This window comes from Plecotus auritus, assembly GCF_963455305.1.
Source record: "Plecotus auritus genome assembly, chromosome: 3".
Lineage (NCBI taxonomy): Eukaryota > Metazoa > Chordata > Mammalia > Chiroptera > Vespertilionidae > Plecotus > Plecotus auritus.
Window position 1 is genome coordinate 27,484,802 of NC_137772.1, and position 20,503 is coordinate 27,505,304.

At 49.3% G+C, this 20,503-nt stretch overlaps 1 protein-coding gene across 1 annotated transcript in view; it reads right to left on the minus strand.

Moving 5' to 3' along the window:
• The window catches only part of SFRP1 (secreted frizzled related protein 1), a 40,569-nt gene that overhangs the window by 18,176 nt on the left and 1,890 nt on the right, over positions 1-20,503 (minus strand). The window contains exon 2 of the mRNA XM_080660998.1: positions 16,440-16,517. Within this exon, the coding sequence (XP_080517124.1) occupies positions 16,440-16,517 (78 nt within the window). The remainder of the gene's footprint in view (positions 1-16,439; positions 16,518-20,503) is intronic.

A 20,503-nucleotide genomic window follows, 5' to 3' on the forward strand; every position in this document is an offset into this window, starting at 1 on the left:
CCCTGTAATTTATAAGAGTGACTGATGTACCCCAGGCCAACCCAGCTCCAGGCCCCCACTTCTTCCAACCCGTTTCCTATAATGGAGTTCAGGGTAAAATTTTATTTGAAGAAAGGTTCTGCTTCATTGCATGTGTGCACTTACAAATCAGTAAGTTAAGACACAGAAGCACAGATTCTTAGAGCGGAATGTGGTTTAAGAGGCCATCTAGCCAAAGTCTCATTTCAGAGAAAATGAGGACCACGGTTTCAGCCGTCAGCAGCTGATCCAGAGCCGGAGCCTAGACCCCGAGTCCCCATGGCCAGTGTTCCCTCTTGTTTTTGTACTTCACACTACACACTCAGAGAGCTGACACCCAGCCTCCAAGGCTCCAGCCCCCTGTGCTCCCTTCTTCACTCTCCAAATGCAGGCAACCCCCTCCCTACTCCAACACCAGGACAAAATACCAAAAATGAGAAAAATAAGCTCCATCCAGGCTGAAGAAGTACAACCCCAGCTCACTATCACATAAGTCACTGGACCAGAGGTCCCTCTGCCAATCCCCATCCCCTTCAGGGAGAACCTGGGAGGTGCTGCCGGGCCTCTGGTCCCTGGCTCCAGCCCAGGACCACAGATCAGATAAAACAGCGGGCTGCAGCCCCACACTCAATCCCCAATGACTCAGGAAACTTACTGAGCAGTCTGGGGCCTGTGCAGGTGAGTCCCCGACCTATCTTCCTCTAAGGAGCAGTTGGGATGAGGCAGGAACTAGAACAGATGGATGTGCTCCCGTGAGCTCACTCATTAGAGAGCAGCCCGAGAAATGGGCTCTCAGACCTCACACCACTCAGACCTGGGGAGTGACCATGACCCCCCAGACCACTTCAGAAGGACTCTCTGTTGTGACCTCTGCTGGATTTCTTGGGGCGTAGACCCCCCAGAAGCCCCCTACTTGCTGAGGGCTCCATGGGAAGAACAAGCAGCTCCCCAACTCCAACCTGGGTTTCTTTCTCAGGAACCCAGAAGGCAAGGCAGGGGCACAGAGAGTTTTCCGCCGGCTCGGACCAGATTCAGATCACATACCAACTCCCGAAGAGCATCAGGGCAGGGGACCTTATGGGACGATGCGCGAAAGAAAGGACAAGTGCTGAGCTCTTTGCTGAGCTTGTCTGTTCCTCACTTGAGTAATCATTCAAACAAGGAAACCTGCCAGGAGACACATTAAGTCTGTAAGAAAAGAAGGCTGCAGGCAAAGAGCTGTCAGTCACGTAGAAAAATCAACAGCACAATCTATTGATTCTTCTCCTTTTCCAGTGAAGGAGCAGCTTCATATTCAGCATTCTCACCGCCCTCCCCCATCACACATAGTTATACAACTGTGAAGGCAAAAAGGGTGTGTTTTTTTTTAAGTCACCAAGAAAACTGATACCAGGGAGTGGGGGGTAGACCAAATGCTCTTGCTTGTATGAAGGAAAAGGCAGGACAGGGAAGCAGGAGAAGGAGGCCCAGCCTGCGGCCCGCACCTCATTCCATGCCCGTGTGACCTCCTCTCTGGGAACTGAAGGACCAGTCCCCAAGAGTCATGCCCACCAGAATGCTCCGAGCCATCTGGTCTTCATCGCGAAGACATGCAATTAGGAATGAATTCGAGGTTCTGTTCTTGCGCACCCAGGAGCTGGCCCTTTCCTGGCTGAAGAGTGGGTCTACACGTGAGATTGGAAGTGAATAGAAACACATTTCAGAGGTGGCATTCCAAGCTGCCGGGTGATCTAGTGAGCTGGGGGCCCCAGGTTATTCCTCAACCTTCCTCAGGAAAATACTCAGATATCCTCATGAGAAGGAAGGTTCACCCACTAACACAGCCACCTCCCAAGTGGAAAGCAGACGGCATCAGTGCACCATGGAATCTGCAGGGTCAGAAAGGACCACAGGGCCATGCTTTCTGGCTTCCTGCCAAATGTAGGCCTTTCAGGTATCACAGGCAAGAGCCCATCCAGCCTTTGAATTGCTCCTGTGGTGGGGACCCTACTACTTCGTTGCTCAAGGTTTCGTTTCCTCAGCAAGCCAGGTTCTACCAGAGCCAAGCAGAAAAAGTCTTTCCTTTGCTGGGTAGACAGTCTCAGCTCTCTCAACTACTGTCCTCCCAACACTCATAGTCCTGGGAGGCAGACACCTGCAGACACACAGGCTTATCCATCTGAGGAAAGATATGGGAGAATCGCCAGGCCCCTTGGAAAATGGGAAACGTTCAACCCAGCTGTGCAACGTGTAGGTCTAGGAACGATGGTTGGCAGCTCAGTTTCTGACACCTCACAGCTGCTGTACACAAAATACCTGCCATCGGCCATCATGAGCCAAAGGGAGGCTGAACACTCACTCTACCACTGTACCAGCGGCAGTGGAAGCACCAGGTCACTCCCAGATGTGACACACCTGTACCAGGGCCTGCCATGGCCACTGTCCCCTCTTTGGGGACCAGGCTGGCACAAAGATGCAGGCCTCTCCTACCCCATGGTTTTGGACCTCAGTCTTCAGGTAATATGTGCTCCCTGTGAGCCTGGAGATGCTTAGGGGTTAGATCAGCCTATATTTGAATAACCTGTAAAACTTTTTTTTCTTTATTTTTTCCATCACCATTTATTCCCTCTATGAAACTCTTTGTAAGCTCCTCTGAGAGAAGCATCACTATTACTACCCTGGTTCAGATTTAGTTTATCTGTAAAACTTTTATTTTTCCTTTTTAAGGAAATATAAGTGTGTGCTTAGGCTATAAATGCTTTGGGGGGGAGGGGGTTGGGGAGATGGCCCTGCTGGGCATGCTGACAGCCTCTGCTTGCACAGAAAGCCTTTCCTGAGGATGCCAAGCAAAGCTGGAGGATGGCACCTGTGACTGGCTGCCACAGCGTAACTAGTTAGATGTGCATTTGCACTTTGTCGTTTCCAGAACACTTCAATAGGACCTCATGGGGTCTACACACCAGTTCTGGGAAGTATGCACAATTATCCCTACTTGGCAGGTGAGAAAACTGAGGCTCAGAGAACTAAACTTGGCCAAACTCTCATGGCTGGTAAATTGTGGAGCTGGAATTAAAACATGACTCCTCAGAAGTCACTTGCTCCATGCTTCCAAACTGTCTTCCCATCAGGCCATACCTTCCCCATGCAGGCAAAGAAGGTCCTATGCCCTCCATCCCTGTGTTTCTCAGTAAACACAGGGAAGAGCTGGAACCTGAGACAAGGTGAGGAGAGGGACCCCAAATGTGGGACCAGTCCAAGGAGCTGAGATCTAGGAACGATGGTTGTCCAGGATGTCCATACCCCCAGGCACTGTAGGCGAATGCTCATCTACAGTTGCATTGTAGCAATGCAACCCCATCTCCACCCAACTCCCTTGCCCTCTGCTGCACACTCTGAGACAATGTCTTCTCCTCCACAGGTGCCTGCGACAAAGGCCAAAGGTTCCCAGGTGAACACTTCCAAGGAGCAGGGAGGAGCCCACAAAGATATCCTATCAAGAAACCCCGTCACAGAGTTTTTGTGGAACAAAACCATATAACTTCAGGGCTGGAAGGAGCCTTAGAGTCCCCCTAGGGTGACCCCTTCAATGTGCTTAAGGAAACGGGCTCAGAGATGTTAACAGTGGCCCGAGTCACAAAGCCGTTTAGTGGTAGTGCTGAAATCAGATCCTGGGACTCCAGAATCTGTGTTATTGTCCATCACATCACATCACATCTCCTCGCCCAGAAGATTTTACCTTTGTTTTGTGACAGGTGGGTAACTGAGTCATGGAGAGGTTAAGTGGCTCGCCTGAGCTGACACAGCAGATGGTCAAACCAGGCCTTGACTTTAGGTCCATGTGACTCCTGAGCCATGCAAGTTCTTTCCACTCTGCTTTATAAATCCATGGGATTACAGCATGCCCTTTATGACAATCCCTGCAACCACTGGAATCTGTTAAGGAAGTGACTCCTGCCCAGAGAACCAGCAGTTCTAAATGGACTTGCTGCAAACACTAAACAAAATAGGCCACGTTGGTATTTGGAGTAATAAACAAAGCACCAAGGCAGTGTCCCCAGACTTACGAGATGGTTTTGCATAAAGACGTGCTGCAGAGAAATCTTTATGAGCTTCTCTAAGCCCGGGGAAATCGGGGCCATGTTCTGAGGGCCTCTCTCTGAAGCAATGGGGGAAGGAACAAGCCTCTGACCTCACCAGGGGAGACTTAGCACCTGTGAGGCCAGGGCAGCTGTAAGAGGCGCGCTCCCATTCGCTGTGCAAGCAGCTGGCTGCCATGGTTGTGCTTAGCAGGCGGGTGTGCTGTGAGCACACAGATAATCACACAGCTACACCCACAGCTCAGACCTCCCCGTTACACAGACATAAACACACACACAAACCACATATGTACCCCGACTGAGGCCTCTCCTCTCATCCTGTATGGTAGCCACAGCCTCTCTTGGCTCCCTCCTCCAGAAAACCCCCAACACCTGAGCTGATCCAGCCCCTCGGGGCCCTGACTAATGCCATTACCAGTCCAGCGATTACAGGGCTGGCTAGAGAAGCGCTGTGCTTGCTGCCTGCCTGGCCCACTAACAAGGTCTAGGGAGAAAAGTCAGGGCCGTTTATGACGGCCCCTAATGACGACTGCTCTTGGTAATGACCAGCTCTGCGGTGACCCAACTCAGAGTTGATTACAAGCTCTGGCTCCTGCTCCAAACGCCCAGAACAAAGGTTTCTCGGGGGCCCCGACCGCAGCAGATGGGCCCCTTCCCTGGCCGCGTGCTGACCTCATCAAGCCCGCTTTCAGGAGCTCCTTTAAGTGGGTGGCCAGCGCTGGCCCACCCCTGGCCGAGCACTGCCCTGAGCCCTTACTAAGGCTTAAAGGATGTGACTTGAGGGTCTCCTTTCTCCCCCTTGTCCTATATTGTAGCCACAGCCTCTTAAGAGAAGCCCTTGGGTGGGGAGCAGGAGGACACCTAAAAGAGAAGGTACTCATTCATCCTGCGATGACATGAACTTCAGGCTTCAGGGGTGAGATGTTTGGGGCAGGAGAGACGTTTGGGTGAGGGTGAGGGTGAGGCTGAGGCTGAGGCTGAGGACAATTGTGTACAGATAAGACTCATCTTCTGGCCAACTAAGGTCTTACCTTCCTTGCCAAGGGCTCAACTCAGGGTTCAGAGCACCACCTAGAGGGAGGAGGTGGCTGCTCTCTTTGGCTTTGACTAGGGATGGCCCTCTTCCTTGACCCTGGGGAGAAGGATACAAACATTCCGTCCACACACCGACAGCTCTTTGGGTGTTGATCGCAAAGTCAGCATATGAAGTGTAAAGTATAAGCAGGGCCTTGTACTCTGTAGAAGCCCAACAATCGTCTGTTGAATTAAATCTGTGCAAGAATGCGCACCTCCTGCAGATAGATTTTCAACAGAAAATGCATGCGTGCGCGCGCACACACACACACACACACACACACGCACACATCATACACCTGTTTTTAAGTGAATACGTGCTTAGAGTGAAGAAGCTGTAACCCGAGAGGCTGGGTAACTGGCATTTGGCACCTTGCACCTCTGAATCTCAGAACAAAGACTAACTCTCCAGTTAGCCCTGCTCCCTGTGGGTGGAGGGGGCTGCGGGTTCTCTGGGGGTTAGAGGCTGCCCTCATCGGCCCAGTGTCGCCCTTCCACTTCCCAGCACCTTGCCCAAAGCAGACAATTCTTACTGACAGACCTCCTGCCCTCCTGCATCCCTGCCCCACCAGGTGGTGTCTCTGACTCAGGCCCGTGGCCACAGTAAATGGGTAACCACACCTGCTCATTCTAACTGCTGCCCATTCATAGGAAGTGGTCCCAGTGGGGCACACAGGCAATGGTGTGAGTCAGAAGACCAACTTTTCTTCTTCACACCTCAAGTCAGCCTTCGAGACCCCACATTTCTGGCTGGGACTAGCCCTTACACAGGATGCTGCGTTGGTAGTCAGAAAAGACATGTGACTTTCTTTCCTGCATTTATTTAGCTGCGTTAAGTTTTGTCACTTTAAGAATTATTATCTGTTTTGAAAATTCACGCCCTTTTCTAACGCCCATCTCCTGACACCAGGAATGCCTTTCTTTACTTTCTCCATTAATCTTGAGCCTGAGTTAGGTTACTTTTCTCCTCGAGGAAACCTGTCTGAATTTCTCCAGTCCCCACCCCAAAAAGAAAAAACCCTTCCTTCTTCAGGCCGGGGAGTTGGGACCATGCACTAAAGCAGCGGTCGCCAACCTTTCGCGGACCTCCCGGACCACCGGTTAGCAGCCGCTGCACTAGAGGGTCTGAAATCACCAGGAACAGAGACAAGCGAGCATGGCCAAGGCAGGCCTCATCCACCGGATTCTTAAATTCTTGCAGGACAGGTCCCTCCGCTCGGCGATGAGAACTGAGGAAGCCTGGAAGCAGGGCCACCTCTGCCACAGACCAAGTGCCTGCATACAAGGCCCATGCGTTCATGGCAGCTGGCACCGCTGCCCCATGTGGAGGCATGTGAGGGGACTCTCCCGGGTGCCAGCTGTTCTGAGGGTCTAAAGTGCTTCTTCCAGGCCCCCGTTCCTAGCTCTGCTGCCAGACACAGAGTTTGGGGTCACCTGCAGCCCCAAAGCCATTCCCAGGAGCTGAATGGATCTGTTGTGGAAGACACACCAGTGTGAACTAAGTTTCAAAGGGCTCACACAGAGGAGAACACATTGAAGGTAGAGGAAGTATCCTGGGAAGATGCTGATGGAAGGGCTAGCAAAAACAAGGAAGGCAAAACCCTGCTCAGAATCCTGCCAGACGGAGCCAGAACACAGCTCAGGGAGCTGGTCCCCAATGCCTCCCCACTGCCAAAGCACATTGTGGGCATCTCTGTACAACTCACAGACATCCTTTCAGAATTTGTAAATGATTTCCCTCATGCCTGCCCTGCAGAAAGCACTCCTTTATTCCCCTAAATATCTGCAAGCCAGTAAGCATCTGTTACCTGCACATCAATCTCTAAGCGCTGCCAGGCAGCCTGGCCTCACACCCCCAACCTGGAAAGGCCGTTTATTCTCGGGACTCAACCCTGAGCACAGATGCCCTGCACACGAGCCCAACCTGAAAAGTCCTCATCAAACAGACACAAACGTCACCTGTTCTCCAGGGTCCTGGTTCCTCTCCCGGACCCAGCACGGAGGTCGGCATGGCAGGGGCCCAGGGTGGCACCTAAGTTACAGAAGGTACCCACAAACACCATGAAACTCAGTCCTGCATTAAGTGAAACTCGGTCCTGACCAAGAACGGTGGTCTGGAAGCTCCAGCCTCTGAGATTGAGAAGAAGTGGTTTATAACTCAGTGGCCACTCCCTAGAAAGCCACTATGAACAATGACCACCACAGCTTCCATTCAAAGATGGAGAAGGCTTGTTTCCTCTCTTCTCCATCATCCCCTTCTGTTTGTTCATTCACTCATCACTCAGATGGTCCTGGGTACTCGTTGCAGCACCCACAGAGCAGGACCCACCCTCTTTACTCTCAAGTGGATCTCTCACGACCACCACCAGTGAGCAAAGCCGGGGACCCCGGGGAAGCACCTCGGCCCTTCTGGCACTAGAATTCCAGCTCAGCAGAATTCACAATGATCTCCCCCTCCCACCGTGCCCTGGCCCCAGCTCCCAAATCACTCAACACACCCCAGTCCCCTGCCAATTTGGTTCAACAAATGTCTATTTTCAAAGAAACCTAAGCCGGCCGCTTCTGGTTCACGTCCCTCATAACTCATCACCGGCTGTGTACGCGATGCTGAGGGAAGCCGTCTGAGGCTGGTCCCCTCTGAGCCAGGAAGTCCCCAGTGCCAGCATTAAGTGGCACTCAAGCCCGGGGAGGCCCGCGCAGTAGGGGTGGCTCCTGCACACACAGGCGCTGCCAGTTCTTGCTCCTAGCGGCCCAGCGGCCAGGCTGCGGCACCAGGTCCTCGCGGCACAGGGAAAGTGACAGCGCGAGTGACAGGCCCGTCCTCTTACACGGCAAAGCTATAGCTCAAATATTTATTGTATGTGTCTGGCTTTCACACGGAATCTGCAACCTGCCAGTTAGCAGTGTTTACCTTGGTAGAAATTCACGGGAAATCTTAGCCTGAACAGGCCCAGAGTTTATTTTACTGCCACATAAACAACTTGCTTTGATAAATCACCCATGTGACAGTGTTCCTGAAAGACTAAACAAAGATTTTGAGCGCAATCTATAGGCCTTTGAGAAGCCTTTCAAAGCTAATGCATGTTTAATTGGCTGCTCCAAGCAGGCTGAGGCAGGGCAAGGGCCTGACATTTCTGTGGCCATTTGTTCTCCTTTAAAAAAAAAAAAAAAATACAGACTGGAGTTTCTGGCTCATTTCTGCAAAATTAGACAAAATTTACCAATATTTAAATGTTCAGCTGCCTGTTTTTCAGTCCAAAGGAGTACCTATCAAACATCACAAGGCAGTTGTTGGAAAAGAAATTAAAAAGTGCCCTGAAGATACTGCTTGAGAAAAGGGGAGGATGGAGGGAAGTTCAACACACAAGGTCTAAGTCCCTCTTAAACAGGCCCCAATAAATTATGAGTAGAAAAGCTCCTATTAGGAATAAGATTTCTAAGTAACACACAAAAACGCAAAGAAAAAACGTGGGTCAGCATGTCCTAGAATTGGTCTACACTCAGCCCAAGCTCCCTGTGTTCTGCAGGCTTGACTGTCTGATGACATCCAGTTTTACGATGACGTAAGGGTGGCATCTAACTAAAACTGCTGGTAGGTAGGGTTTGTGTGTTTTTTTGTCTGCTTTGGTTTGGTTTTGGTTTGGGTTTGGTTTTTTAACTACAGCACCTTGAAGTTGCATAAAACTTTTAAAGCTTTTCCAAATGCGCTTTTTAAAAGGCTTCTTCAGCATAATCCTCTTTTAACCAGAGAATTAATCGGGACATTCCGTTCCATGTCCTAACATTTTTTTTGCAAACCAGATGATTTCATTAGTGCCAGGCTCTTCCTACCTGGGCTAATTTCCATCCTGAAACAATCTTTTTTAATAAGAAGAGAACATTACTAGGGATGAAGCAGCCACCATATTCCAGGAACTATACACACTTGATTAATTCAGTTCTCCCCACAGTGACACCGGAATCGCCGTCCACATTTTACAAGTGAGGGGATGGGCTCGGGGAGGTTGAGAGACTTCCTCAAGGTTGCTCAGTTTATCGGGTTGGGATTTAATCCAAGCCCATCTGGCCCGAGGCATATGTTCTTTATATCCTACTGTACTACCTGCTTCTCTCCACAAAGGAAGAAACCAATGACTGCTGAGCCCTTTCTATGTGTTAGGCACAGACATCAGTCCATGTATATTCCACAAACTCTGAAGTCGTGAAGGAACACCCTGCGCTCCCTCCCCAGGGCGCTTCCTCCACCGTTCCTGGCAGGATGGAAATGTGATGGGCATGAGAGAACATGAAGGAGGAAGGGTATGGAATCTGGACTGGCTACCCAGGTTGGTGCTGATGGGAACAAAACCTGTAAGGGATGCCAGGCCGAGTGGCCTTGGGCAATCAACTGGCTAACTCCTCTGTCTGAGCCTTCTTTTCCTCAGCCTTTAGGTAAAAGCCCTGGACTGGCTGATCTTGAGGCACCAGCATGCTCAGCAGATCTAATGACAACATGACGACGGGGTACAGATGAGCAAGACAATGCTCAAAGAAATGGGCCCCTTGTTGGGTTACGAACAGCCCCTCTATCCGAGCTCATCCTTTACCCCTCTTCCTCCAGCCAGTCTCAGAGAGGCTTCAGATAGCAGGGGTGAATTGGAGGGCAAATCCTCCTCCCCCCCCCTTCTCCATGATAGTTTGTGTATACATCAGATGATAAAGAGGACATTTGTTAAGTGAAATAAGCCAGACACAAAAGGATAAATACTGTAGGATTCCACTTATATTCGGTACCTAGAATAATCAAAGTCATCGAGACAGAAAGTAGAATGGTGGTTTCTGGGAGGGAGGGGAGAGAAGACTGGGGAGTTAGTGTTTGGGTAGAGTTTCAATTTGGGATGATGAAAAATAACCAAAGTGAATGGGGGTGACGATTGACAACAATGGGAATGTACTCAATGCCACTAAACTGTATACTTAAAAATGGTAAACTTTATATTATGTACATTTCACCACAATAAATTTTTTTAAAGATGAGGGCTAGGCAATTGGGCAGGGCTACTCACACCCGGAGAATTATAGAATCACAGGTTGCAGAGTACATCACCGTTTGGCGACCATCCCCAGGTCAGACCTGGACTTCACCACAAAGAGGGGGAAGTCACGTGTCAGCCAATCCTGAACCAACCGAGCCCTTACCTAGCTATGTCTTAGTACAAAGAAAAGCCACCATTCCAGCACGGTGCAAGGACGGGGAAGGTCTGAAACCAGAATTCAGTTCAGGAAAGATTTCGATAAATAAGCTGAGAGCAGAGTTTCTGAGATGCACCTCTCACTTCTCTGGTGAGAGTCACGAAGGGGGGCTTCCAATGCCAGGGACAGGTCGCTGGGCTACTGCTGTACCTGCAGAGAGCCCCAAAATGAATGTTCAGTGAGTCCACCCTGTGTGCCGGGCCCAGCACTGGGTTCCTTACCCACTGGCTCATCTGCTCCTTACCAAAACCTATTCCTGGCTATCAGTTGTCATTTCTTAAAGGGAACCTGAGGGCTGGAGAGGTTGAGAGATTTGCCCAGTGGTGCAGAGTATTCATCTAGTGGTAGAGAGAGGGCTGAACTCAGTTCCAGAGAACGCCATGCCCACCCATGGATCCTGGGTTTCTGTGTACTTTCTCACACTTAAATATGCTTTCACAGGTTCAAGGATGCTAAAGAGAAGTGCTTCTCATTGAAATTTGCTTTATCTAACTGTCCTCTAGCGACAGGTATAGATAAGAAGGAATGAGAGGAGATGGGATGCACCACCTTCACCAATGGGGGAACTAGGGCTCTTTCCCCAGATTTTCCTCCATTCCTCAACGTGACTTCCAAGTGCAAGGTGCTCCCAATCTGACCTCAATCCAAACTGCTCAAGACCTGCTTCGTCTGGCCAGGACCCCAGGTCTGGCATCTATTCAGGAACTCTCCTATCTGAGACTGTGGGTGAGCCAGGAATGACATCACAACTCAGCCGGCCAACTCGAAGGCTTGGAAGGCTCCTGGCTCAGCGAGGTCTGTGCACTGTCCAGTCCACCTTGTGCCCGGGAAGACTAGACTGGTCTCGGGCAGTGAGCTGGGCATTACACTTCCAGGGCACTTAAAGTGCCCAACCCCGTCTCTTCTCTCACATGAGATGCCACAACTCCTTCTGACTATAGATGGATTATGTATTTTAGAGATTGCCTGTTACCCTTCTCCCCACCTCCAGCCACTCTCTCCGGTTTCTCCAGTATCTGCAAACACCCTTAAGCCGTTGTTTCCCTTCTCTCGTGTCTATTCAATTTTACTTTGACTGAACTAGATTTCTGAATGCTAGGGCTTCTTTTTCTTTTACATATACCCTCAGTCACCCCAAACAGGGCATGTGGTTTTCCTTGGACTTAATAAACAAGTGGCACATATTCACTTGGAAAGGAGCCTTCGTCCTTTTATTAAAAAAGGAAGTCCAGTTCCCAAATCCCTGCCATCCCGTGTCCCTCATATTCTCATCTGACAAACATTTAATTGTGCCTCCATGTCTAAGACACAGTGCCAGAGGCTCTAAGTACAAGCAGACCTTGTTCTGTTCTTTCTAAGACACAGATTATCATTACATTTGAACACAAACTATGTTTTCTTTGTTAGTGGTACCAAACCAATAGTGCATCTCACAATTAATGGGAATCTTGTATTAAGTAACATACGGTACAAGATACAGACCCTGCTCTCAAGCAGCTTACAGATGTTGCAATTATCTTGCTGGCAGCCAGTTTTCCTCCTCTGTGGGAGGAAACTCCAGGCTTAGTTTGGAAAGGCTGCACCTACTCTTGCAAGAGATCAAACAGCCCTTCAGCGTAAAACACTGTCTCCGAACAGCAGCACAGCCAAGACACCTTGGAAAAGGAGTGAGAACAGATTTGCGAAGGTGCAGGGAACCTTCAAACATCCTTCTTCTAGAAATATTCCCAAACACTTAACTGTGAGAGCTGGGTTTTTTTTTGCTTTCCTATTGGACTCATTTTTAGTGTTGCAAGAGTATGGTTTTACTCTTTATGAGGAAACATATAAATGGGGGCAGATGGGGGAATCCTTACAGAAAGCAAGGAAAATTTCTGGGGGCAAAGAAATCTTTTTCCACAGTGAGAAAATACCAGGCTAAAGAAGTTGTCAACTGAACTCCCAAGCTCAAGAAAACTGTGGAAGCCGGTAAAAGAAAGCTCTGAACTGTCTCATCATCATGCACATTTCCAGCAGAAAAGCTTAAGGGTGTTTGCAGATACTGGAGAAGCTAGAGTGAGTGGCCAGAGGTGGGGTTCTAACCTGGCAGCAATTATAAATCAGATCCTCACACCCCTGGGACAAGCTGACCTGAAGACGGCCATGGGCACTGGGTCACCAACAGCAGGCTCATTAGTGTGGCCACTTGCAATACTATATTGGCCTGCATAACAGGAGAGAGCAGCACCCTGTTGTCATGCAGCAGGAAAACCAGAGGACAAAAAGCAGATCAGGACATCCTAAATTGAGCACTGCACGCAGGCTGGCCACCAACTTGAATTCAGAAACTGCACCACCTAACTTTTGGCTCTCCCCCATCTGCTGCTTGATCCAGGCTGATCCAACTGCATTCCTGAGCATCAGCACACAGGTGTTTCTACTGATGCTTTTCCCTGTTGGGGGAGAAAAATGTGTTCTGAACCGAGGGGGTCCAGCGCAGGGGTGGAGAGACTGGTAGCCAAGCACACCAGGCAGAGTTACACATGCAATGCCTGAGAAGGAGGAGGGATGGTAGGCCATGCAGGAGTCCGAGGACGTGTTGGCAGGAAGGCAAGTGTGCGTGCTGACCCAGAAGGAATGCGCCCCTTGCTCCTGGAGCTCACAGAGAGCCTTACAACAACCTGATGTCTTCCCATCCGGGATGTCAGGGCCACTTACTGCAAAGTTTGATCCCTGGAGAAGGGAGTAAAATGTTCTTTTTCTTTTCTGTTGTGTGTCAGCTTACATTGCCGAATGTCTTTGTTTCCTAATTGAATCCCATCAGTGTAAGCAAAATGCCTCACTTACTTGAAATGAACTCAGCTCAGAACAAGTTCCCCACAAGGCTGCATTCTCCAGGGTGCTGAGAAGGGCAGAGCTAGGCTCAGCCCCTGCAGAGAGGAGGCGGGAAGCCTACTTATTGTCTTAGAAGAACATTACAAATAAAAAAACTAAAAGTCTCTCTGCATCCAAATCAAACAGGCCCGGCATATACCACACCCATGCTGGAGAGATAAACGTCTCTATGGCCAAGTCCAGTGGCCATTCGTCTTTTCTTAAAGAGGAAGGCAACGTGACAGAGAGTCAAAGAACTCCAGTTGAGAAAATCAGATTCCTTATTTATGAAATAAGTGAACTTGATAACATGACCTGTACGTTCCGGGAGGAAGTCAAAAGTTCTATGAACCCAAGAAGAAAATAATCTCAGAGCTAAAAGAACACAGTACCAAACAGCTAATCACTCAGATTCACCAAGACCTGATTGGTTATTAAAATAAGATAGAGAGCCCTCTCTCCTGGAAGCCGTGAGCAGGTGCTTGTTGACTTAGTAGGCACCTACCATATTAGGGAAAAGATGTCCATCCCCAGGTGAGTTACCTGAGCACCAGACTCTTACCCTACACCATAAGGTCAACCTTTCACATTCAAATTATTTCCCAAGGCTTGACTCTTCAGCTCACCTCTGGGGAATGTCTCCAGTGTCACTAATTGCCACAAAGCCCCCAGTTACCAGAATTTTGGCGGGTAATTGGGGGAGATTAGAGGAGACCTGATGACAAGTTCAGGTTGGTATGGGGCATAAGCATGGTTCTCTTCTCACACCTCCTTGGCATTAACTTTGGCCTTGAGTCCCCACAGCCCCTCTCTTCAGCTGGTGAGTTATAAAATGACTCCATAGAGTCTAAAAAAAATCATTGATTAGTGTTTGGTCGGGATTTAAAATTTCTTAAAGTTAAATTTTAATTTATCCTAGGTAAGTATTCTTTATATGGCATCTAGCACAGGGCTTTGCACTCAAGAAACATTTAATGAATAGACACGTGAATCAATGAATAATTAGATGCACTGGATTTGAGCTCCATACCAGGAAGACACCCCCTGCCAGTCACCTCCCCACTCAGTTCCAGGGTTTTCCATCACTCTTCCCTCAGGAGCTGAGCCTGATAGAAGTCACATGAGCATTCACATCAGCTAATATAGTATCTTTCAGAGTTTAATATGATTCCCTGGATTTGATGAAATGCCAGGGGGCCAATTTCTAAAAGTGAGTGTGGTGATTTACAATAGCTGAAGAGGATCAATGAAATCTACAAGAGTGGCCCCTTAGTCATCTCTCCTAAGGATCCTTCAGGAACACAGCCATACGTGAGCAGATTCTTCCTGCCCCAGCCATGTAGCAAAATGCTTCTCATCAGGATTTCTGAGTGATTTTATGTCCTTTTTCTCCATATCCAAAGGCGTCTTTGGGAAGAAATCCCAAATCCCATATGTGGATGAAAAGCTTGTTGCTAAGGCAGTGAGGGGCTGCACACCCACAGGCTTTATCACAGGAGACCCACCAGGCTCAGCCTAGCATTGAACACCTCCTGACAAAGCAAGAGTGTGGCCATCAAGAAGCAAATGTCACTACGGTCAGATGGCAGGGTAATCAGAGCCCTCTATAACAATTTCATTTGCGTTCATTTAAGATGACAACAAGGAAAAGTGTGTGATAAACACAAGCAGCAAAATGCAGAATAGACCAAATCTTTGAGGTCCTGCTGTCCTCCCCAAGGATGAAGGAGGCAGACAGAGACACCTAGTGTAGAAATGAAGCATTCAGCCCTGGCCAGTTTGGCTCAGTGGATAAAGCATCGGCCTACAAAATGAAGGATCCCAGGTTCGATCCTGGTCAAGGGCACATGCCCAGGTTGTGGGCTGATCCCCAGTGTGGGGCGTACAGGAGGCAGCCAATCAATGATTCTCTCTCATCATTGATGTTTTCTCTCTACCTTCCTCTCTAAAATCAATAAAAATATGTTAAAAAAAAGAAAGAAAGAAAGAAAGAAAGAAAGAAAGAAAGAAAGAAAGAAAGAAAGAAATGAAGCATGCAAAACACATCCCTCCTCAAGAAGCTCTCCATGGCAAAGGGTCTCAATTCCCCAACGTGTCTTCAGTCACCATGGCAAATCTGTCATATGTACAATGTCCTTTAACTTGCGTGTGCACGCACATACGTGTGCAGCTCATTCAGATGTGGCACTCTGCCAGTACAAGGCCCTTTCGTGTACTTGATGTTTGGTTAATGAAACACGGAGTAGGTGGTTCTGAAAGGGCACACTCACATTACCTACCGTTATGCTTTTCCTGGTAAGAATTCTGTACAAAATCCAGCCTCAGGGATACAGTGCACCCCCTATTCGCGTCAGGCTGAACCTGTCCTTAGCAAAGCAGGCCTGGCCCAAACCATAAAATAGAGGCAGGCACAAGGGAGTCAGCCGTTCAAATGGATGTGGTGAACATTTATTTCTTCCAGAGGAGAGACGCCCAGAGTGTCTGGAGCACGGGTCTTCCACCACATCCCCACCAGGGACCATCCCTGAAAGGTCACCTGAGATCAGCTGCCCAGGACACATCAAGCCCTTCTCCTGGGCTCTAAGTGCTGATTCGAAATTCCCTTTAAACCCAGAGTGATTTGGGGAAAAAGAAGCTAAATCCCAGTACTGTGGGGTGTCAATTTTCTTTGCCTGGAAGGACCTGATAGGGGCCCCTTCTCTGAATGCCCTAACAGTGGACTCACCTCCCTAGGAAGGCACCCAGCCACCAGCCATTTTAGATCCTGGGTAGAGTGATGCTGACACCTAGGGGTGGATGGAGAAAGAACCGGTGCGGAGAGAAGACCAGCCCTAACTGCCCGCTGTACCTCCTGATAGTGTCCAAGGAGTGGTGTTTTCCCCTAGTTCCTGTTCACTTGTCCCCAAGTCTACCTCCCTTGCTCCTAGAGAAGGTCGCCAAAAACCTGTCCAGGGACCTCCCACACAGAAGGACAAAAGCAAAGTTTGATTTTAATAACAACCGCCCGGATCCCCACCCTGTCTAGTCTTCCATCTGCCTGAGAAAAGTAGCCACAAGGGAGGCTGGAGGTAGAGAACATAACGCCCCCAAAAAGATGCATCAGCAGGCTCTGTTCAGCAGGGACACGGGCCAGGAGGAACCAGGGAATGCCAAACCTCCCCAAGGCAGCCAGGGATGCTTTCTTACCAAACTCGCTCGCACAGAGATGCTCAATTATGGCTTCAGATTTCAACTCGTTGTCACATGGAGGACACACGGTTGTGCCTAGGAAGGGAGAGGAGGAGAAAAAGGAGCTGTGAGTGATGAGGTTAATGGGTGCAGAAAGAAGCCTTCCCTGGGAAAGAGATCAGCCCACGACCAGAATGAAAGTAGTTAAAGGTCTTCTGGAATTTCTGAAGGGCAACCTGAAAATCAAAAAGAAGACTCCTAAAGCCCACAACCTAAAGCTATAAGCAGACATATGGCTTCTTGAAAATTTCGGGGCTAGAGCTGTTGAATATGGCACACCTATTTAAAGAAACAATATCTGGGGCTGGGTGGAGGCAGACCTGTAACTTGTGGCTTAATGGGGTATGGTGGGTCTCTGGGAAAAGCTGACTTATAAACCAAACACATCTATTCCAGTTGTTGGTTTCCTGTTCTTCCCCCTCTCTTTTAAATATCCCCCATCCAATTCCCACCCCCTGCCCATTCCCAAACTCCCAGCAGGTCAATCTGACCGGCTCTTTAGGAGCCAAGAAATAAAAACTCAAGTCAACTCGTGAACTCTAACCCCAGGCCCAGAACACCCCTCTCCAAAAGGGCAATTGCTAGCAAGAGCTGCCAAATAGGAGGAGAGAGCTGGATGGGGGAGACTCTCTGGAGGCATTTTCACAGCACTGTGAAGTGCTTTGAAGAGATGTGTGTATGGCTGACCTGAGGGCCACTGGTAGGTGGCTAAGCTCCAGGGGAAGAGGCATCTGAGGCCAGGGCTAGAGGCCTCCTCCAAGCCAAAATGCTGCTAATGCTAGAGAGATCCTGGGGAGATAAATTGTCTCTGTGGAAGGGCATGGAGAAGGTGATACAGTGGAATCCCCAGAAGGGCATAGTGGCTTATCATCACCATCACCATCCTCACCACCACCACACAACCACCATTACCACCATGACCACCACCACCACAATCATCATCATCATCACCATCACTGTCACCATCTTTCAAACCACGTGGAGTTTTATCCATGATCTAGGAAGAAAGCATTAGCATGTTCCAAGGGCACTCCATTCTTGGCACAGCATTAGAGGCCATGCCAGGCTGGAGCTAAGGAGCAAAGGAAAGTCACCTCAAGGAAGGATGTGGTCTGAGTGACCTCTGCTCAAATATAAGACTCTTCATCCTGCTCCCTCCCTTCCCTCTCCAAGGCTTCTGGGATAGCATCTCCTCCTCACTGAGCTCCCCAATGGCTCAGTGAAATGAGCAAAGCCTCCCAAGATGGGGGGTAGGTAGGGAGCTGCACAGCCCTCCCAGATCAATGCTACTCCCAGGACACAACCGGCCCAGAGCTGGCCACCCACCCCCCAACTTCCCAGCAGGGTCCCTACATGTCCTAGCAGAGACCACATGCCTTAGTCTTTGTACCCAGAGCCAAACACCGTCCAGATTCTCAGTGCAGCAGGAACCATAGCCACACTCCAAGCAGAAGACTGTCTGACTGTCTTTTGGCCCAGATGTTGGAAATTTGCTTTTCACAGAAAATCAAATTTGAAACTGGTAGTGTTTCTAACCAAGGGAAAAACTTAGCCAGAGTCTTACATATGGTTCTTGCTTCCATGGGGAGAAAAGCAGGGGAAGGAAGTCCCGCAATATGGGAAGGACGCTGTCACTTATGGAGGGAGCATCAACTTTGCTGTGGGATTTTCCTTGTTTCCTTATTTTTTAAAAAGTGGAAGCTATCATATTGCAAGGTTCTATGAAAACAACCTTGACTAAACAAGTAGCGGGACCAGGGCCATCAGAATGTAAACACCAGGTCTCCATCTGCTCCACACACTCACGTCATGTGGTGTAGACACACTGCGTTCCCCACAGGGGCACTTCCCTCAGTGCCATCAGTGACCTTTGGCCAGCAGTGTCACTCAGGGCTGCAGGATCTTGCTGAGGTGAGTTCAACGTGGCTTCCCCCCATCTTGCTTTCCTTATAGCCAACTTTGGAGCAGCAGCAGACTCTGGAGCACCAGCAGCTCGATCCAGAGTAGGGAGGAATGTGTAATGCAATATTAATCTGTGCCCCTCCAATTGTCCTTGGGGCCCCGCAGGCTGCCTCAGCAGGAGAAATCCACCCAGTCATCCATCTGAGAGGTGGAACAAAACCCCTTTTAAAGTGTATTTAAAGTAATGTTTAAAGCAAAGGAACCAAAACCTAAAACGTTTTTGTGTTTTATTGATATTTAAAGGGAAGTAGAAGAGAAAGTCCCAAGGTAGAGTCGGGATTAAGTGAATTTTTTAAAAATCAATGCACACACATGCACCTCGCAAATTCTCTACCCCCCTCTCTCTCAAACATAGCACATTCCCCCCTCTTTCTCTCCCCCCCCACACACATACACACACACACACACGCACACGCACATGCACACTCACACGCACATGCACACTCACACGCACACGTACACAGCAGTTCTTCCCCAGCCAGCTCCTGGATACATGGAGAAGGGGCTCTGTGGAAGGCTCTTGGTCATAATGATCACACTGTGGCCTCTGTGATCTGTGACTATAACAGCCAGGCTGATTTAATGCACAACATGCCTAAACAACAACAAAACTAAACTAAAAGTATTTGCTTATTCAAACAACTTCAATCAGTAAAACCTGGCAGGGAGGGGGAACAACTTATCAGAGTGGACAGGTCTAATGTAAGTGCAAGACTTAGAAATAACTTTCCTGGGGAAAGAACCATCGCCTCTCCCATAACAGATGCTTGATGCGGCTCAGGCCATGGCCTTTGGGAAATGGGGGGGAGGGGGGTGTCTTTTGCCTCATTTCTCATAACTAAGTTTATCTTTAATAACACATGTCCACAAAGGGAGGCCCAATACCTCTAAGTATGTAAACAGAAATCAGCTAAATCATGCAGAGATCTGATGCTGCTTTGAAAACTGTTTTAATTTTTAAGAATAAAACAATAAAATAGTGCATGTATACTTATTGCCATCCAAAAGTACCAGTTCTTATTCGGGAGCTACCAGCCATAAGGTTATAACGACCAGTAGTGTGGTCATCTCAGCCTGTTCCAATACACACACACACACACACACACACACACATGCATGCACATGCACACACACACAGCCTTTCCACCTCCAGTGGCCATCCTGCCTCAGAGAAGTCCTGTGGGGCTCCCACTGAGTGGCTGTAGTGCTGGAGAGGAACAGCTTCCTTCTCAAAGCAGAGCCTCTCACCAAAAATGCTGAAGGAGAACCAATTCCCTGGTCCCACACCTGACTGGACCTCTCACAGCCTCTCTGTTCAGCAGCTGGTCTTGGATGGAGGAAGGAGAGGGAAGGATGTACAAAAAGGCCCAGGCAAGAGGAAGCAGACAAGTGGAACAGCAGCCAAAGAGTAAACGGCTTCAAGAAGACACCCAGCCTTTTGGAGGTCAGCTGGGAGGATTCTTTCCTCTTCCTAAGTAGGCTCCCCAGCCAGTCTTCCCATCTTCCCCCAGAAAGTATTCCCCCAAAGGTCTCCATGTCCACCAACTAGCTGTCCCAGAAAGATGAGTGGACTCGGCCCAAGCAGAGCTGGCCACAGCCTCACCGAGCAGGGCTGGGCTGGGCTAATCCTAATCCCCCAGTGGCCGGCAGCGGCGGAGGAAGGGAAGAAGGAAAATGCTGTGGGCTGCAGGGGATGGCTCCACACAGAAGAACACAAAGTGCTTTGTTTGCTCTAGGTAATTGCTCAGCTCTCGGGGTTGCACTTCCCAAAGGTTAACCCTGTGCAGACACCCAGGAAGCGGAGAGCAAGAGGTGCCCGGACTTCGCCACTGCAGGCAGGCTGCTGCCTTTCCAAGCGGCCGGGACCCATGCCACCCAACATCAATACATCAGACTGATCTCCCTCCCTTCCTAGAATAAGTAAGTGCATTCAAAGTTCAGGGTGCCCCTTTCTCCATACCTACTCCCACCCTCACTCTGGGGGAACACGCCCTTCAGTGGACATCTCTTTCTGGCATCACATGAGGATGGGTGAAGTCAGCAAGCAGCCAGCCCCACAC